Below are 13,143 nucleotides of genomic sequence, written 5' to 3'. Positions count from 1 at the left end.
CAGAATCTCAGCAGATTGTACAGTAGTTACTGACAGAGTACAGTAAACAGTTACAAATATATAAAATATGTAGACTGAGGGTTTGATACAAAGTATCCATGTGGGTGAGCAGGGCTGGCTGGGGAAAGTCTATAGGGAAGCAGGGATTTTACACCCAAAATATGTCTTCCCCTTTTTGTTGGCAGAGACACAAACAATGCAGTTGGTAGCCCTCATCTGAACCCCATACCAATTTTGGAAGTAAAATAAAGGAATATGGCCGGGAAAATAATTTTGAACGCTAAACTCAAATTTTACCCCCCCCCCCCCTCCATAAATGATGCACAGTATTTCAAATGAAGTTGCAGTCTGTTATTTCTATAGATACGCTGCCCTTTGCAGTTCTGATGGAAAAGTTTTAATTTCAATTAAATTCAATTACTACTACAATAAAAACGATATATGTAAAGCAACGCCGCAAACAAGCGCAATGCAAAACTATGGCTAGGTGACGTCACGCTTGACGACTCAATCTGCATACGGACAATAGTTCGAACATCCTCTATCCGGCCTGCCTCAGCATTCCCTTTCTTCCGCTCTCTGTGCTCGGTTTTCGATTAGCCGCCTCGTAAGAAGAGAGACGCAAGATGGCGGACAAGACGTCTGGTGGATCGCATAGAGCGGGATCGAAGGTTAGGCCATAGGGCAGTTATAGCTTGGTTTCGGCTTGCGGGTATGTGATCGTCTGTGTGGAGTAGTGTTTTATGGGGAAGATTAAGATGCAGACGGCATTCCAGCGGCTCGGGTGTGAGCTGCGCTGGTTGCGAGGCCTCTATATGTAGTTTGAGACCCACGTTATTTGGGAGCTGTCTACGGCCTAGCTAGATATCACCCCATAGGTTGTTAAGGGTTTACATAATTAATTACTGCATTGCAGCTCTCTTTTAAAAGAGTGGGCTAGTAATCTGTAAATTAAATGCTTTTCACCTTTTTATTCTATAAATTATTTAGTCACAGGGAATGTTAACCCTTAATACTGCCTGATACTTGTATCCTATTTATAGCTAATATTTTTATTTTATGACTCCCAGCACTCCTAGTATACACACATTTTAATTTGCCTTGTTTATATTTGCAGACAGTGACGAAACATAAACTGTTACAAACCAAATATATCCTTCCATATAGAAAATAAACTAAGCAACCGATTAGCTGGTTAAGATATATAAAATATATAAACACAAGCCTGAAAACATTAATTGATCCTTTCAGAAAAGTCATAGATAATTGAAATTAAGTATTGTACTGGGGATTCAGATATAAAGGTTTCATGAGCTTTATTACAGACCCAGAACCTTGGGTTTCGCATTCCTGCTCTTGTATTTATAAATATATACACCCTCTTATGGTGATTCGAAGTGACACATTGTATAATGCTAGCTTTAAAAGTTTCATGAGCCATTTTTATACTTTATAAAGCACCAACGTATTCTGCAGTGCTGTCCATGGATACAATTGGTGTAAGTAAAACAATGATACAATACTTCTAAGACAAATTTTCACAAATACAAGAGGAATTGAGGGCCCAATTCCCATGGAAATTTACAATCTAGAAGAGGAGGGTGGGGACTGCAAGGGTGATAAGGAAGTTAATACAGAGTTAAATGAGGGCAATTATTTGGTAAGTGGAATTCATTTATTTTTTTGAAATATTTCTTGGATGGTTGTGGCAGGATGAAGACCGCAATTAGATGTTGGGTAGATTGGAGTCAAGTGTAACTGTGAGGCAGCGGACTTGGGGCGATGCAGAGATAGCAATGCTGTTGACAGTGATAGAAAAGTCAGAAATCGTAAGTAGAGCTATAAGGGGGGATTATAAGGAGCTCAGTCTTGGACATGTTCATCTTTAGGTGGAGAGAGGCCATCCAGGAAGAAATACCAGATAAGCGGTCACTGACCTGAAAGGACAGAGTGATAAAGCAGGGGGTGGAGAGGTAGATCGTAGTATTATCAGCATAGATGTGATATTTGTAGCCATAGCTGTCAAGTTTACCCAGTGAAGAAGTATAAATTAAGAGAGTAGAGGACCAAGGACAGAGCCTTGTGGTACTCCAACTGACAGGCATTGAAGAGGAGCAGTCCCCAGCAAATGACACCGTAAAGGACCTGTTAGAAGGATGAATGGATCTAAACGAGAGCAGTGTCACAGAGAGCTGAAAGTCTGTAGTTGGAGGGGGTGGTCAACTGTGTCGAAGGCCGCTGAGAGGTAAAGTCAGATAAATATAGAGTAGTGTCTTACTTTAAGCAGAAAGAAGATCGGAAGATCGTTGGTAAACTTGATGAGGGCAGTTTCAGTTGAGTGTAGAGCTGCAACAACTAATCGTCATAATCGTTAATAATCGATTATGAAAATAGTTGCCAACAAATCTCATAATCGATTAGTTGGTTTGCAATTAGTTGGTCTGTGCACAACACCAGCTGCTTCACTCCAGTGAACTCCTGCATATGGTATTGTGTTTTATGGTTATGTCCTTAGCCTAAAGGACGTCTACAGACGTCTACTTTTCACTTTTTCAGGACAGTATAAGTTTACAACTACCCCTGGCTTATGTGCAACCCAGATATAATAGTCATCATTTGGATTGTTTATATTAAATCAGGTGATTTAGAACTATGCTTTTCATGATATAGTGCTGGATAGATTGATGGGAGTAATTTAAATTGATGTGCACTATTATCTGTTTGCACAATTATTAGCGTATTGCTTGTTATTGCTGATTATATGTACTGTATAAATAAATGTGTAAGGCTTTGTCCTGTTATTGATATACAGTCCTTAGCGCTTCTGATTTTGTTTTTTATTGTTTTTTATATTTTTAATAAATTGTGATCATATGTACCAGATTCAACCTTTATAAGTATATATTCGTTATTTTTAGAGCGGACTAGATATTTTCCCTAACCTTATAGCTTATTTACCATTGCATATAGATATTCAAGATATTTTTACGTTAGAATGAAGTCAAGGGTTACTTTATTGAGAGGCCCCTTGCCAAGGTAGAAAACACTTAGCATTGGTGAAGCGCTAACAAAGATAAATATCCCACTTTGGTGAAATTGGCAAAACCCTATTTATGCACCTCAACAGCTTTTTCTCTGCTGCAGGAAATATAGCTGTAAACAGAGAACCAGCCTTAGCCAGGAGCATGTGGACATGTTGATATATTTGCATTTCAATGCAAAGTTTCTGAAAGAGTAAATAACAGAATGTTATTAACAGTGATAGTCTAACTCTTTCTAGTTCTACCTCTTTTCAATAAGTTTGTGGTTTTGTTTAATTATAAAACTGTGCTCTGCTGCTTAAAAATTGAAGAAACAGTTGTGTTAATGTAAAGTTTTAGTCTGAAGTTTATATTTGTAACACTCATGTGTATTTTATTTAAAACATAGAAAACTATTATTGATTCTCTTTTTATCCGATTAATCGAAAAAATGATCGGCCGATTAATCGATTATGAAAATAATCATTAGTTGCAGCCCTAGTTGAGTGTTTGGGAAGGAAGCCAGATTGCAGGGGGTCAAGCAAGCATTTGGAGGACAGAAAGTGGGTTAGGCGGTCGTAAACTAGTTTTTTTCCTTGAGTTTTGTTTGTTAGTGGAAGCTTTGATGGGGGGGGTAGTTTGCAGGAGAATTATGGTTAAGGGAGGGTTTTTTGAGTGACCATCGCATGTTTGAAAGAAGTTGGAAATGAACCAGTTGAAAGAGAGAGGTTAAAGATTTGAGTAAGAGCTGGAGTGAGGGTGGAAGACAGAAGGTATTCAATGTGAAGGGATATGGTTGAGTGGGCAGGTAGTAAGGCGTGAGGAAGACAGTAGGGAAAATACTTCATTCTCTGCTGGAGGGGGGGGTACAGAGGGGTTGACGGTAGAGTTGGAATATTGCAGGCTTGTGTGGATATATTGCTTCGCATAGTATGTGTTTAGTTTAAAAGTAAACCAACCAGCAAAGAAGAATGGGTAGATTCCACAACTAACAATATAGTTCCAGCTCCAAATCTCTTTCTCTCTCTTTCTCTCTCTTTCTCTCTCTTTCTCTCTCTTTCTCTCTCTTTCTCTCTCTTTCTCTCTCTTTCTCTCTCTTTCTCTCTCTTTCTCTCTCTTTTTCTCTCTTTTTCTCTCTTTCTCTCTCTTTCTCTCTCTTTTTCTCTCTTTTTCTCTCTTTTTCTCTCTTTTTCTCTCTTTTTCTCTCTTTTTCTCTCTTTTCTCTCTCTCTTTTTCTCTCTCTCTTTTTCTCTCTCTCTTTTTCTCTCTCTCTTTTTCTCTCTCTCTTTTTTCTCTCTCTCTTTTTTCTCTCTCTCTTTTTTCTCTCTCTCTTTTTTCTCTCTCTCTTTTTTCTCTCTCTCTTTTTTCTCTCTCTCTCTTTTTCTCTCTCTCTTTTTTCTCTCTCTCTTTTTCTCTCTCTCTTTTTTCTCTCTTTTTCTCTCTCTCTTTTTCTCTCTCTCTTTTTCTCTCTCTCTTTTTCTCTCTCTCTTTTTCTCTCTCTCTTTTTCTCTCTCTCTTTTTCTCTCTCTCTTTTTCTCTCTCTCTTTTTCTCTCTCTCTTTTTCTCTCTCTCTTTTTCTCTCTCTCTTTTTCTCTCTCTCTTTTTCTCTCTCTCTTTTTCTCTCTCTCTTTTTCTCTCTCTCTTTTTCTCTCTCTCTTTTTCTCTCTCTCTTTTTCTCTCTCTCTTTTTCTCTCTCTCTTTTTCTCTCTCTCTTTTTCTCTCTCTCTTTTTCTCTCTCTCTTTTTCTCTCTCTCTTTTTCTCTCTCTCTTTTTCTCTCTCTCTTTTTCTCTCTCTCTTTTTCTCTCTCTCTTTTTCTCTCTCTCTTTTTCTCTCTCTCTTTTTCTCTCTCTCTTTTTCTCTCTCTCTTTTTCTCTCTCTCTTTTTCTCTCTCTCTTTTTCTCTCTCTCTTTTTCTCTCTCTCTTTTTCTCTCTCTCTTTTTCTCTCTCTCTTTTTCTCTCTCTCTTTTTCTCTCTCTCTTTTTCTCTCTCTCTTTTTCTCTCTCTCTTTTTCTCTCTCTCTTTTTCTCTCTCTCTTTTTCTCTCTCTCTTTTTCTCTCTCTCTTTTTCTCTCTCTCTTTTTCTCTCTCTCTTTTTCTCTCTCTCTTTTTCTCTCTCTCTTTTTCTCTCTCTCTTTTTCTCTCTCTCTTTTTCTCTCTCTCTTTTTCTCTCTCTCTTTTTCTCTCTCTCTTTTTCTCTCTCTCTTTTTCTCTCTCTCTTTTTCTCTCTCTCTTTTTCTCTCTCTCTTTTTCTCTCTCTCTTTTTCTCTCTCTCTTTTTCTCTCTCTCTTTTTCTCTCTCTCTTTTTCTCTCTCTCTTTTTCTCTCTCTCTTTTTCTCTCTCTCTTTTTCTCTCTCTCTTTTTCTCTCTCTCTTTTTCTCTCTCTCTTTTTCTCTCTCTCTTTTTCTCTCTCTCTTTTTCTCTCTCTCTTTTTCTCTCTCTCTTTTTCTCTCTCTCTTTTTCTCTCTCTCTTTTTCTCTCTCTCTTTTTCTCTCTCTCTTTTTCTCTCTCTCTTTTTCTCTCTCTCTTTTTCTCTCTCTCTTTTTCTCTCTCTCTTTTTCTCTCTCTCTTTTTCTCTCTCTCTTTTTCTCTCTCTCTTTTTCTCTCTCTCTTTTTCTCTCTCTCTTTTTCTCTCTCTCTTTTTCTCTCTCTCTTTTTCTCTCTCTCCTCTGTCTCTCTCTCTTTTTCTCTCTCTCTTTTTCTCTCTCTCTTTTTCTCTCTCTCTTTTTCTCTCTCTCTTTTTCTCTCTCTCTTTTTCTCTCTCTCTTTTTCTCTCTCTCTTTTTCTCTCTCTCTTTTTCTCTCTCTCTTTTTCTCTCTCTCTTTTTCTCTCTCTCTTTTTCTCTCTCTCTTTTTCTCTCTCTCTTTTTCTCTCTCTCTTTTTCTCTCTCTCTTTTTCTCTCTCTCTTTTTCTCTCTCTCTTTTTCTCTCTCTCTTTTTCTCTCTCTCTTTTTCTCTCTCTCTTTTTCTCTCTCTCTTTTTCTCTCTCTCTTTTTCTCTCTCTCTTTTTCTCTCTCTCTTTTCTCTCTCTCTTTTTCTCTCTCTCTTTTTCTCTCTCTCTTTTTCTCTCTCTCTTTTTCTCTCTCTCTTTTTCTCTCTCTCTTTTTCTCTCTCTCTTTTTCTCTCTCTCTCTTTCTCTCTCTCTTTTTCTCTCTCTCTCTTTCTTTTTCTCTCTCTCTCTTTCTTTTTCTCTCTTTCTTTTTCTCTCTCTCTCTTTCTTTTTCTCTCTCTCTCTTTCTTTCTCCCAGTAGAATGGATAAGTAAATCACGTGCGGCTCCCGCCAGAGCTAGATGTTGGGTGAGGACTAACGTTGGATAATACCTCACATACATCTATATCACAACAGAACTAGGTGTCTCACCACCTAATAGAGAGTCCATGTAAACTTACATACTGCTCCGGATGTTCTATTTCTCCTCCAAACATTTACCTTTAGAACCAGGCTGCGTGACAGTGCTGTGCTCAGTCGGCTCCCAAACCAGGTCAGGAGGCGTGTCGCATACACGCTGACATCAGTTTCGTCACCGACCAGTCTCTCCTACTGCTGGACCCAGAAAGCCAATCCCAAATGGCAGGAGGCGTGTCACATACACGCGGTTGAACCAATCAACCCGTCCAACTCCGAAGGTGTATTCCAGGAATCCGTTGCAAAGTAGGTTAAATGCAAACAGTATGGTGATAGTACAATCCACTGTGTGAAGATCTCTATAATAAGGGCGGCATAAACTGTTGCTGTAGAAAGTTCAAATAAAGCTTGTGGGTATTGGGGTAATAAGGGAGTGCAAAACTACCCCTCGATCCAGGAGCTATTTCAGCCAAGTGAATAGGGACCATTGCAGGGTGCTGTTCAGCTTATAACAGGCTACATATACCTTACCAAAAGAAAAAGCAAGAAGTGGACGGCTGAATGTACGTTAAAAAATATGTCCTTTATTCCAAAAATAGATTAAAAACAGACGGTCAATTAGTAAAAAATCATCAGAGCGCACACACAAGCACCTAGGGATAGGCCAGCTTACGCGTTTCGGCTGTAAGCCGTAATCATAGCATGTTTAAAAAGTAGTCTGCCATGTATTGAGCACTAGAGACAGACTAAGGGGGTTGTGCAGAGAGAGTTGAAAGTAGTCGTTAAGCGTTTTGAGGGAAGAGTAGATACAAGAGAAGAGAGGAAAGTTTGTTTGGCTAAGTGAAGGACAGATGCATATGAATAATAATCTTATAGTAGATGAAATCCGGTTTAAAGCAAGATTTCCTCCAGACACTCAGCGGTGCAGGAGCATTTTTGCAAGTAGAGTGTTTGTTGAGTGCACCAGGGCTGTAGCTGATGACTTGGGGGCTTGCACAGTTGAGGAGGAGCAAGTGTGTCTAGTGCAGAGGAGAAAGTATTGTTTTAGTGGACTTAAGCAAAATCAGGACAGTTTATAGTGAAAGTGTGAGGGAGGAGATGTTGAATAAGTTTTGAAAATTGGAGTGGATCCTCGGCATGCAGGTTTCTACAGGTGTGGGGGCGAGATGAAGTGGTTTTAGCAAATACATTGATTATAGGTGAGCAGGTGGTGTTCTGAAATGGGAAATCGGCGACAAGTAAAGTCAGAGGTAGGAAAGTACCAGATCAATAGAGCCTGTTGCAGTGAATAGGGTGGATCGTGAGAGACCAATGGAGGATGTGAATGAAACGTTTAGATGTAGCAGCAGTAGATGGGCTATCAATGGGCATGTTGATGTCCCCCATTGTTAGTTTGTGTATTTGGAGAGAGAAAGTGAGGAAGCCAAGCGGCAAAGTTGTCAAGGAATTGGTAGATTAGTCCAGGAGGGCGATGGATGACTGCCACTTTGATATGGGGGGGGCAGGTGAATCCAATGAACTTCAAAGAAGGAGAGAGATGGGAAGCAGGTACTGATAGGTGCAGGAGGGGGAGAGCAAAGATCCCATCAACATATGTCACCTGGCCTAGGGGTATGGCTAAAGTGGAAACCATTGTGTTTGAGAGCAACAATGGAAGCAGTGTCAGAAGAATATAGCCAGGTTTCGGTAAAAGACACCTAATTTATGCTCTTTGACACATTAAAGTAATTGTAAATGTTGATGCTAAAGTGCCCAGTTTTTAAAAATTTGATTAAAAACAGGGGCACTTTAATTCATCAAAATTTACATTTCACTCGTGTTGTGAAAAAATACTTACCTTTTTAAACGTGACAGCCGCTCCGGCTTCCTCCAGTCATGGCGTTGAATCAGACACTAATTCCCCCGGCGGGGAAGCTGTGATTGGAGGATGACCGATCCATCATTTCTGACGTCAGAAATGGCTTGCGACGACCTGGAGTGGCTGTGAAGTTTAAAAAGGTAAGTATTTTTTCACAACACAAGTGAAATGTAAATTTTTATGAATTAAAGTGCCCCTGTTTTTAATCGAATGTTTAAAAACCGGGCACTTTAGCATCAAAATTTACATTCACTTTAAGTAGTTAGTACATGAAAACAAATTTTTTTTTTTTTTTTTGGTTCAAATATAGCATTCTACTTTTAAAGGGATATTAAAGTAAAAATAAACTTTCGTGAGTCTGTTTGGCTGATTGCTCTCACATGAGCAAATTTAAATACATTTTGAAGTTTGTATTTAATGGTCTTAAAGGGACATAAAACCCAAAAAATTTTCTTTCATGATTCAGATAGAGCATGCGATTTTAAACAACTTTCTAATTTATTTCTATCTACGTTGCTTCATTCTCTTGATATTCTTTGCTGTAAAGCATATCTAGATAGGCGCAGTAGCTGCTGATTGGGTTCTGCACATAGATGCCTCATTGGGTTGGCTCACACACATGCATTGATATTTCTTCAACAAAGGATATCTAAAGAATGAAGCAAATTAAATAGAAGTACATTTGAATGTTTAAAATTGTATTCTCTACCTGAATCATGAAATAATTTTTGGGTTTAGTGCCCCTTTAAGTTTATCTTAAACATGCTTCTTTCTCTTTTTATACTTTCTTGAAAAGCATACTTATGCAGGCTTAGGAACAGCAATGCACTTCTGGAAGCTAGGTAGTGATTGGTGGTAGTTACGCACATATATGCCTCCTGTCATTGGCTCTTCACCTGTTTTCATCTTACTCACGGGAGCGCAGTGTTGCTTACAAACTGACACATGGGTTAAACCAGTTTTTCCCAAACTCAGTCTTTAGGACCCTGACAGAAGATATTCATTATATCTTAATGTGATTGTAAACTATTCTCTCAACAATATTTGTAATAAAAAAGTAAATGATGGGCACTTTCATTGATCAAAATCATTGTAGATGCTAAAATATATAATTACCCTTTCATTTTGTTATACATTCTGCCGTTCCTCTGCCCGTAACTGTCTTTTTTCTGTGTAAAATGACCAATCGCACTGTAGCCAATCGTAACATGCCCCCTTTGATTTCCAGCAAGTTAATAACGCCCTTGGTTTTGATGCCAAAGGGCAGTATGATTGGCTACAGCATGATTATACAATGATAAAGGCAACCCTAAGTTCCAAATTATCATTTATACCTGCTAACATAAATAATATGCTAAAGTTAGATACAAATATGGTTCTGATGTGAATGAAAGGAAACGGATCACTATTATCTACAGTGGTATTACTAATAGATGCCACCATAATAAACAATTGGAGGTGCACAAAATTGTAAAACCCATGAACAGTGTACAGACTCGCATCCTACCAATTAACATAAAATAAACCAGAAAATATTAGTAAGAATTAGTAAGAAATGCAAGTAACCAATAACATAAAAGAAAAGAGAACTAATAAGCAGTTACTGCTTTTAATGCATGAGAGCGCTCAGTCTATTAAGTATCATGGCAGGGCACACACCAGTGGTTGATATATATATATGGAGTATACTAACTGCTTACCGCTCCAATTCGGTAGCCTGCTAGTAAAATAATTTAACCCACGCCAGTTTTCAGTTTGTCCAACTCAGCAAGGAAATAATCCTCTCTTTCCCTGATGGAAGGTGGAGTTGCAAAGTTGGCAGTGCGAGCAAATCAAGCTTGGAATGCAGCAGGGTGAACACTGATAGAGCCTTTTTCCTGGGATCTCTATTATAGATATAGAGAGAGAGATATAGAGAGAGCTAGAGAGAGCAGTATGCGGTAATACCTTTTTTTTTTTTTTTTTTTTTTTTATTGGACTAACATCACATAATAAAAGACAAGCTTTTGAGATTCTTCTCAGGTTTGAAGCAATACGGATCAATATGATAGAATTTGTTCATGCATATCTTGGAAAGAAGGGGGGCTTATGGGGACAGGAGGTGGGAGAAAGATGAATTTGCAGAGGGTCATAAATAGCAGAAAAGGCTGATGCTGAAGGTAGGGGGAACACATTAGCTGGGTAAGTGCTGGGTAATCTTTAAAACTGAGAATTGCATGCAGAGATATACTGTATGGGTCAGAGGTCGACAAATCTCTGTAAAATTTAGGAGCCCGTAAGAATATTTAGTAACCAGACAGTGGTATTTAGATATATGGAGAATAACACAAAAAGTTAGGAGCCAGGGGTATAACTGAGGACATGTACATATGTGTTCAGGGCAATGACAGATGTAAGGTGACTTATATAAAGTTTTGGTTATGTGACAAAGCTCAAATCAGTATTCAGGCCTGTGTTTATAATGTCATATTTCGAATGCTTTTTGTTACATTACCAAAACTTCATATAATTCACCTAACATGCAAGACACTTTCTTATGTAGTTCCATTATCAAATTGTGCACTTTCTTTTTATGTACACACTTTCTGAGGAACAAGCTCCTACTGAGCATGTGCACATGCTCACAGGGTATACTTATACTAGTCTGTCACATGATACAGGAGGCCAGAAAATGCCAGAGAAAATAAATTTGGCAGAAAAATAAATCTGCTTATTTGGAATTCAGAGTAAGTGGTATTGTATTGTCTCTTTATTATGAACTTGTTAATTATGCAATTCTCTTGTATTTACTGGTCCTTTAAATTTGAAAGAATTCATTTTCTAGAAGGGCTCAGGGCTCATTCTAAACGTACATTCTCCACCTCCCGGGCAATGAAAGTAGCCACATTGTCTTCTGAGTTTTGTCAGCTGGCAGTTTGGAAGACATTATTGCATTATGTCATGTTACAATAAATCAGGGCTTGACAAACAAAAAAACCAGGGAGCCACTGGCGCCTTATAATTGGGCTCTGGCGCACTGGTTTAGAGTCCACAAGACACTCATTGGGTGCTCCCCACAAGCCACACTTAAAATTTAGCTTGGTGCATCTGGAGCCTTTCTGGGCCTTGCAGCTCTGAAATGCAAATGCCACTTGTATTGTATTATATAATGTATGTAATAATATATAGCTGGCCCCTAGGTGTTTAAAAAAACTTTTAAAGCCCTGCAATAAACGCTTCTAATATTTAAAGCTTTTTCCCACCCACCCCCTCCAGCTTTGTGCATTGCTTTTTAGTGTTTTACATGGTGAGCAAAGATGACTAGAAATTAAACCTTAAATACCTTTATGTTTATATCCTAGCTAATACTTCCCCAGATTCATCATCCTTTTTTTATTGATGATTACAGGGAATGAGCGTATCTGTAAAAGACTACATGTAATGGGGGGGTTGTCAGTTTTCTCACTTGTAAATATTAACTAGTATATCAACCAAGATAAAGAATGCTCTGCATTTTGAATTTAAAGGGACAGTCAACACCAGAATTTTTGTGGTTTAAAAAGAAAGATAATCCCTTTATTACCGATTCCCCACTTTAGCATAACCCTTATTTCAGTTCTTTTGACAGACTTGCCTTTTAGCCAATCAGTGCTCACTCCTAGGTCACTTCACGTGCATGAACTTCATTTTATCTATATGAAACACATGAACTAATGCCCTCTAGTGGTCAAAATGCATTCAGATTAGAGGCAGTCTTCAAGGTCTAAGAAATTAGCATATGAACCTCCTAGTTTTAGCTTTCAACTAAGAATACCAAGAGAACAAAGCAAAATTGGTGATAAAAGTAAATTGGAAAGTTATTTAAAATGGCATGCCCTATTTAAATCATGAGTTTTTTTGGGACTTGACTGTCCCTTTAAGTTGCAGTTTTTCATATGACTGTTTTGTGTGTGATGCTTTCTGTCTGATGTTTTAGGATATGTGCATTATGACTAACTGTAAAGTATCTTGTATCTGGTCTTTAACGCAATGTCTTCCACAAATTAGTGGTTTTATTTTAGGGCTTTACAGCCAGTAAACGAAATTGTGTTAGCCAAAGGATCATAAGAGATTGGTTTCATATCAGGCAGTTCTTCAGCAGTGATGAGCACGATTCTGTCTGACCTGGTATTGCAAGACTAAGTCTTCTCTGACCAGGATGTGATCAGTAAATCTTCTCTCTGAGCTGGCTTTGGTTTACTTTTTCTTCTCTTTGAAAACAACCAAATTAAGTGCTGCAAGGTATTTCCAACCATACTTGTGAAAACACTGCTACAATACATATTGAACAAATATAAAATTATGTGTTTAAGTTAAAGGGATAGGAAAGTCAAAATTAAACTTGCATAATTCAGATAGGGAATGCAATTTTAAACAATTTTCCAGTTCACTTTTATCATCCAATTTAGCTTTGTTCTCTGTTGAAAGCTAAACCTAGTTAGGCTGATATGCTAATTTTAAAACCTTGAAGGCTGCCCCTTATTTCAAAGCATTTGGCGGTTTTTCACAGCTCGAGGGGGCGTAAGTTCATGTGTGCCATACATATAACATTTTGACCACATCCATGAAGTTTATAAGAGGGCACTGATTGGCTAAATGCAAGTCTTTCAAAGATCTGAAATAAGGGAGCAAAGGCTTAGATACAAGGTAATCACAGAGGTAAGAAGTGTATTAACCCCTTAAGGACCAAGGCCATTTTTCAATTTCTTTCCCTTAAGGACCAGGGCTATTTTTACATTTCTGCGGTGTTTGTGTTTAGCTGCAATTGTCCTCTTACTCATTTACTGTACACACAGATTATATACAGTTTTTCTCGCCATTAAATGGACTTTCTAAAGATACCATTATTTTCATCACATCTTATAATTTATAATAAAAAAAAATGATAAAATATGATGGGAAAA

The 13,143-nt window shown here is 38.0% G+C and overlaps 1 protein-coding gene and 1 non-coding gene across 2 annotated transcripts in view; both read left to right on the top strand.

The window, feature by feature from the left end:
* The first annotated feature begins 564 nt into the window (after positions 1–564).
* Positions 565–13,143, top strand: part of U2SURP (U2 snRNP associated SURP domain containing) — a 248,488-nt gene continuing 235,909 nt past the window's right edge. Inside the window, 1 exon segment of the mRNA XM_053710012.1 lies at positions 565–671. Coding sequence (XP_053565987.1) covers positions 627–671 — 45 coding nt within the window. The 5' untranslated portion in view covers positions 565–626.
* Positions 12,337–12,428, top strand: LOC128658605 (Z30 small nucleolar RNA). The gene has a single exon (XR_008402277.1). It is a non-coding gene; the product is annotated as a Z30 small nucleolar RNA (small nucleolar RNA).

Source organism: Bombina bombina, chromosome 4, assembly GCF_027579735.1.
Source record: "Bombina bombina isolate aBomBom1 chromosome 4, aBomBom1.pri, whole genome shotgun sequence".
NCBI lineage: Eukaryota > Metazoa > Chordata > Amphibia > Anura > Bombinatoridae > Bombina > Bombina bombina.
This window is presented reverse-complemented; position numbering and strand designations above follow the sequence as displayed.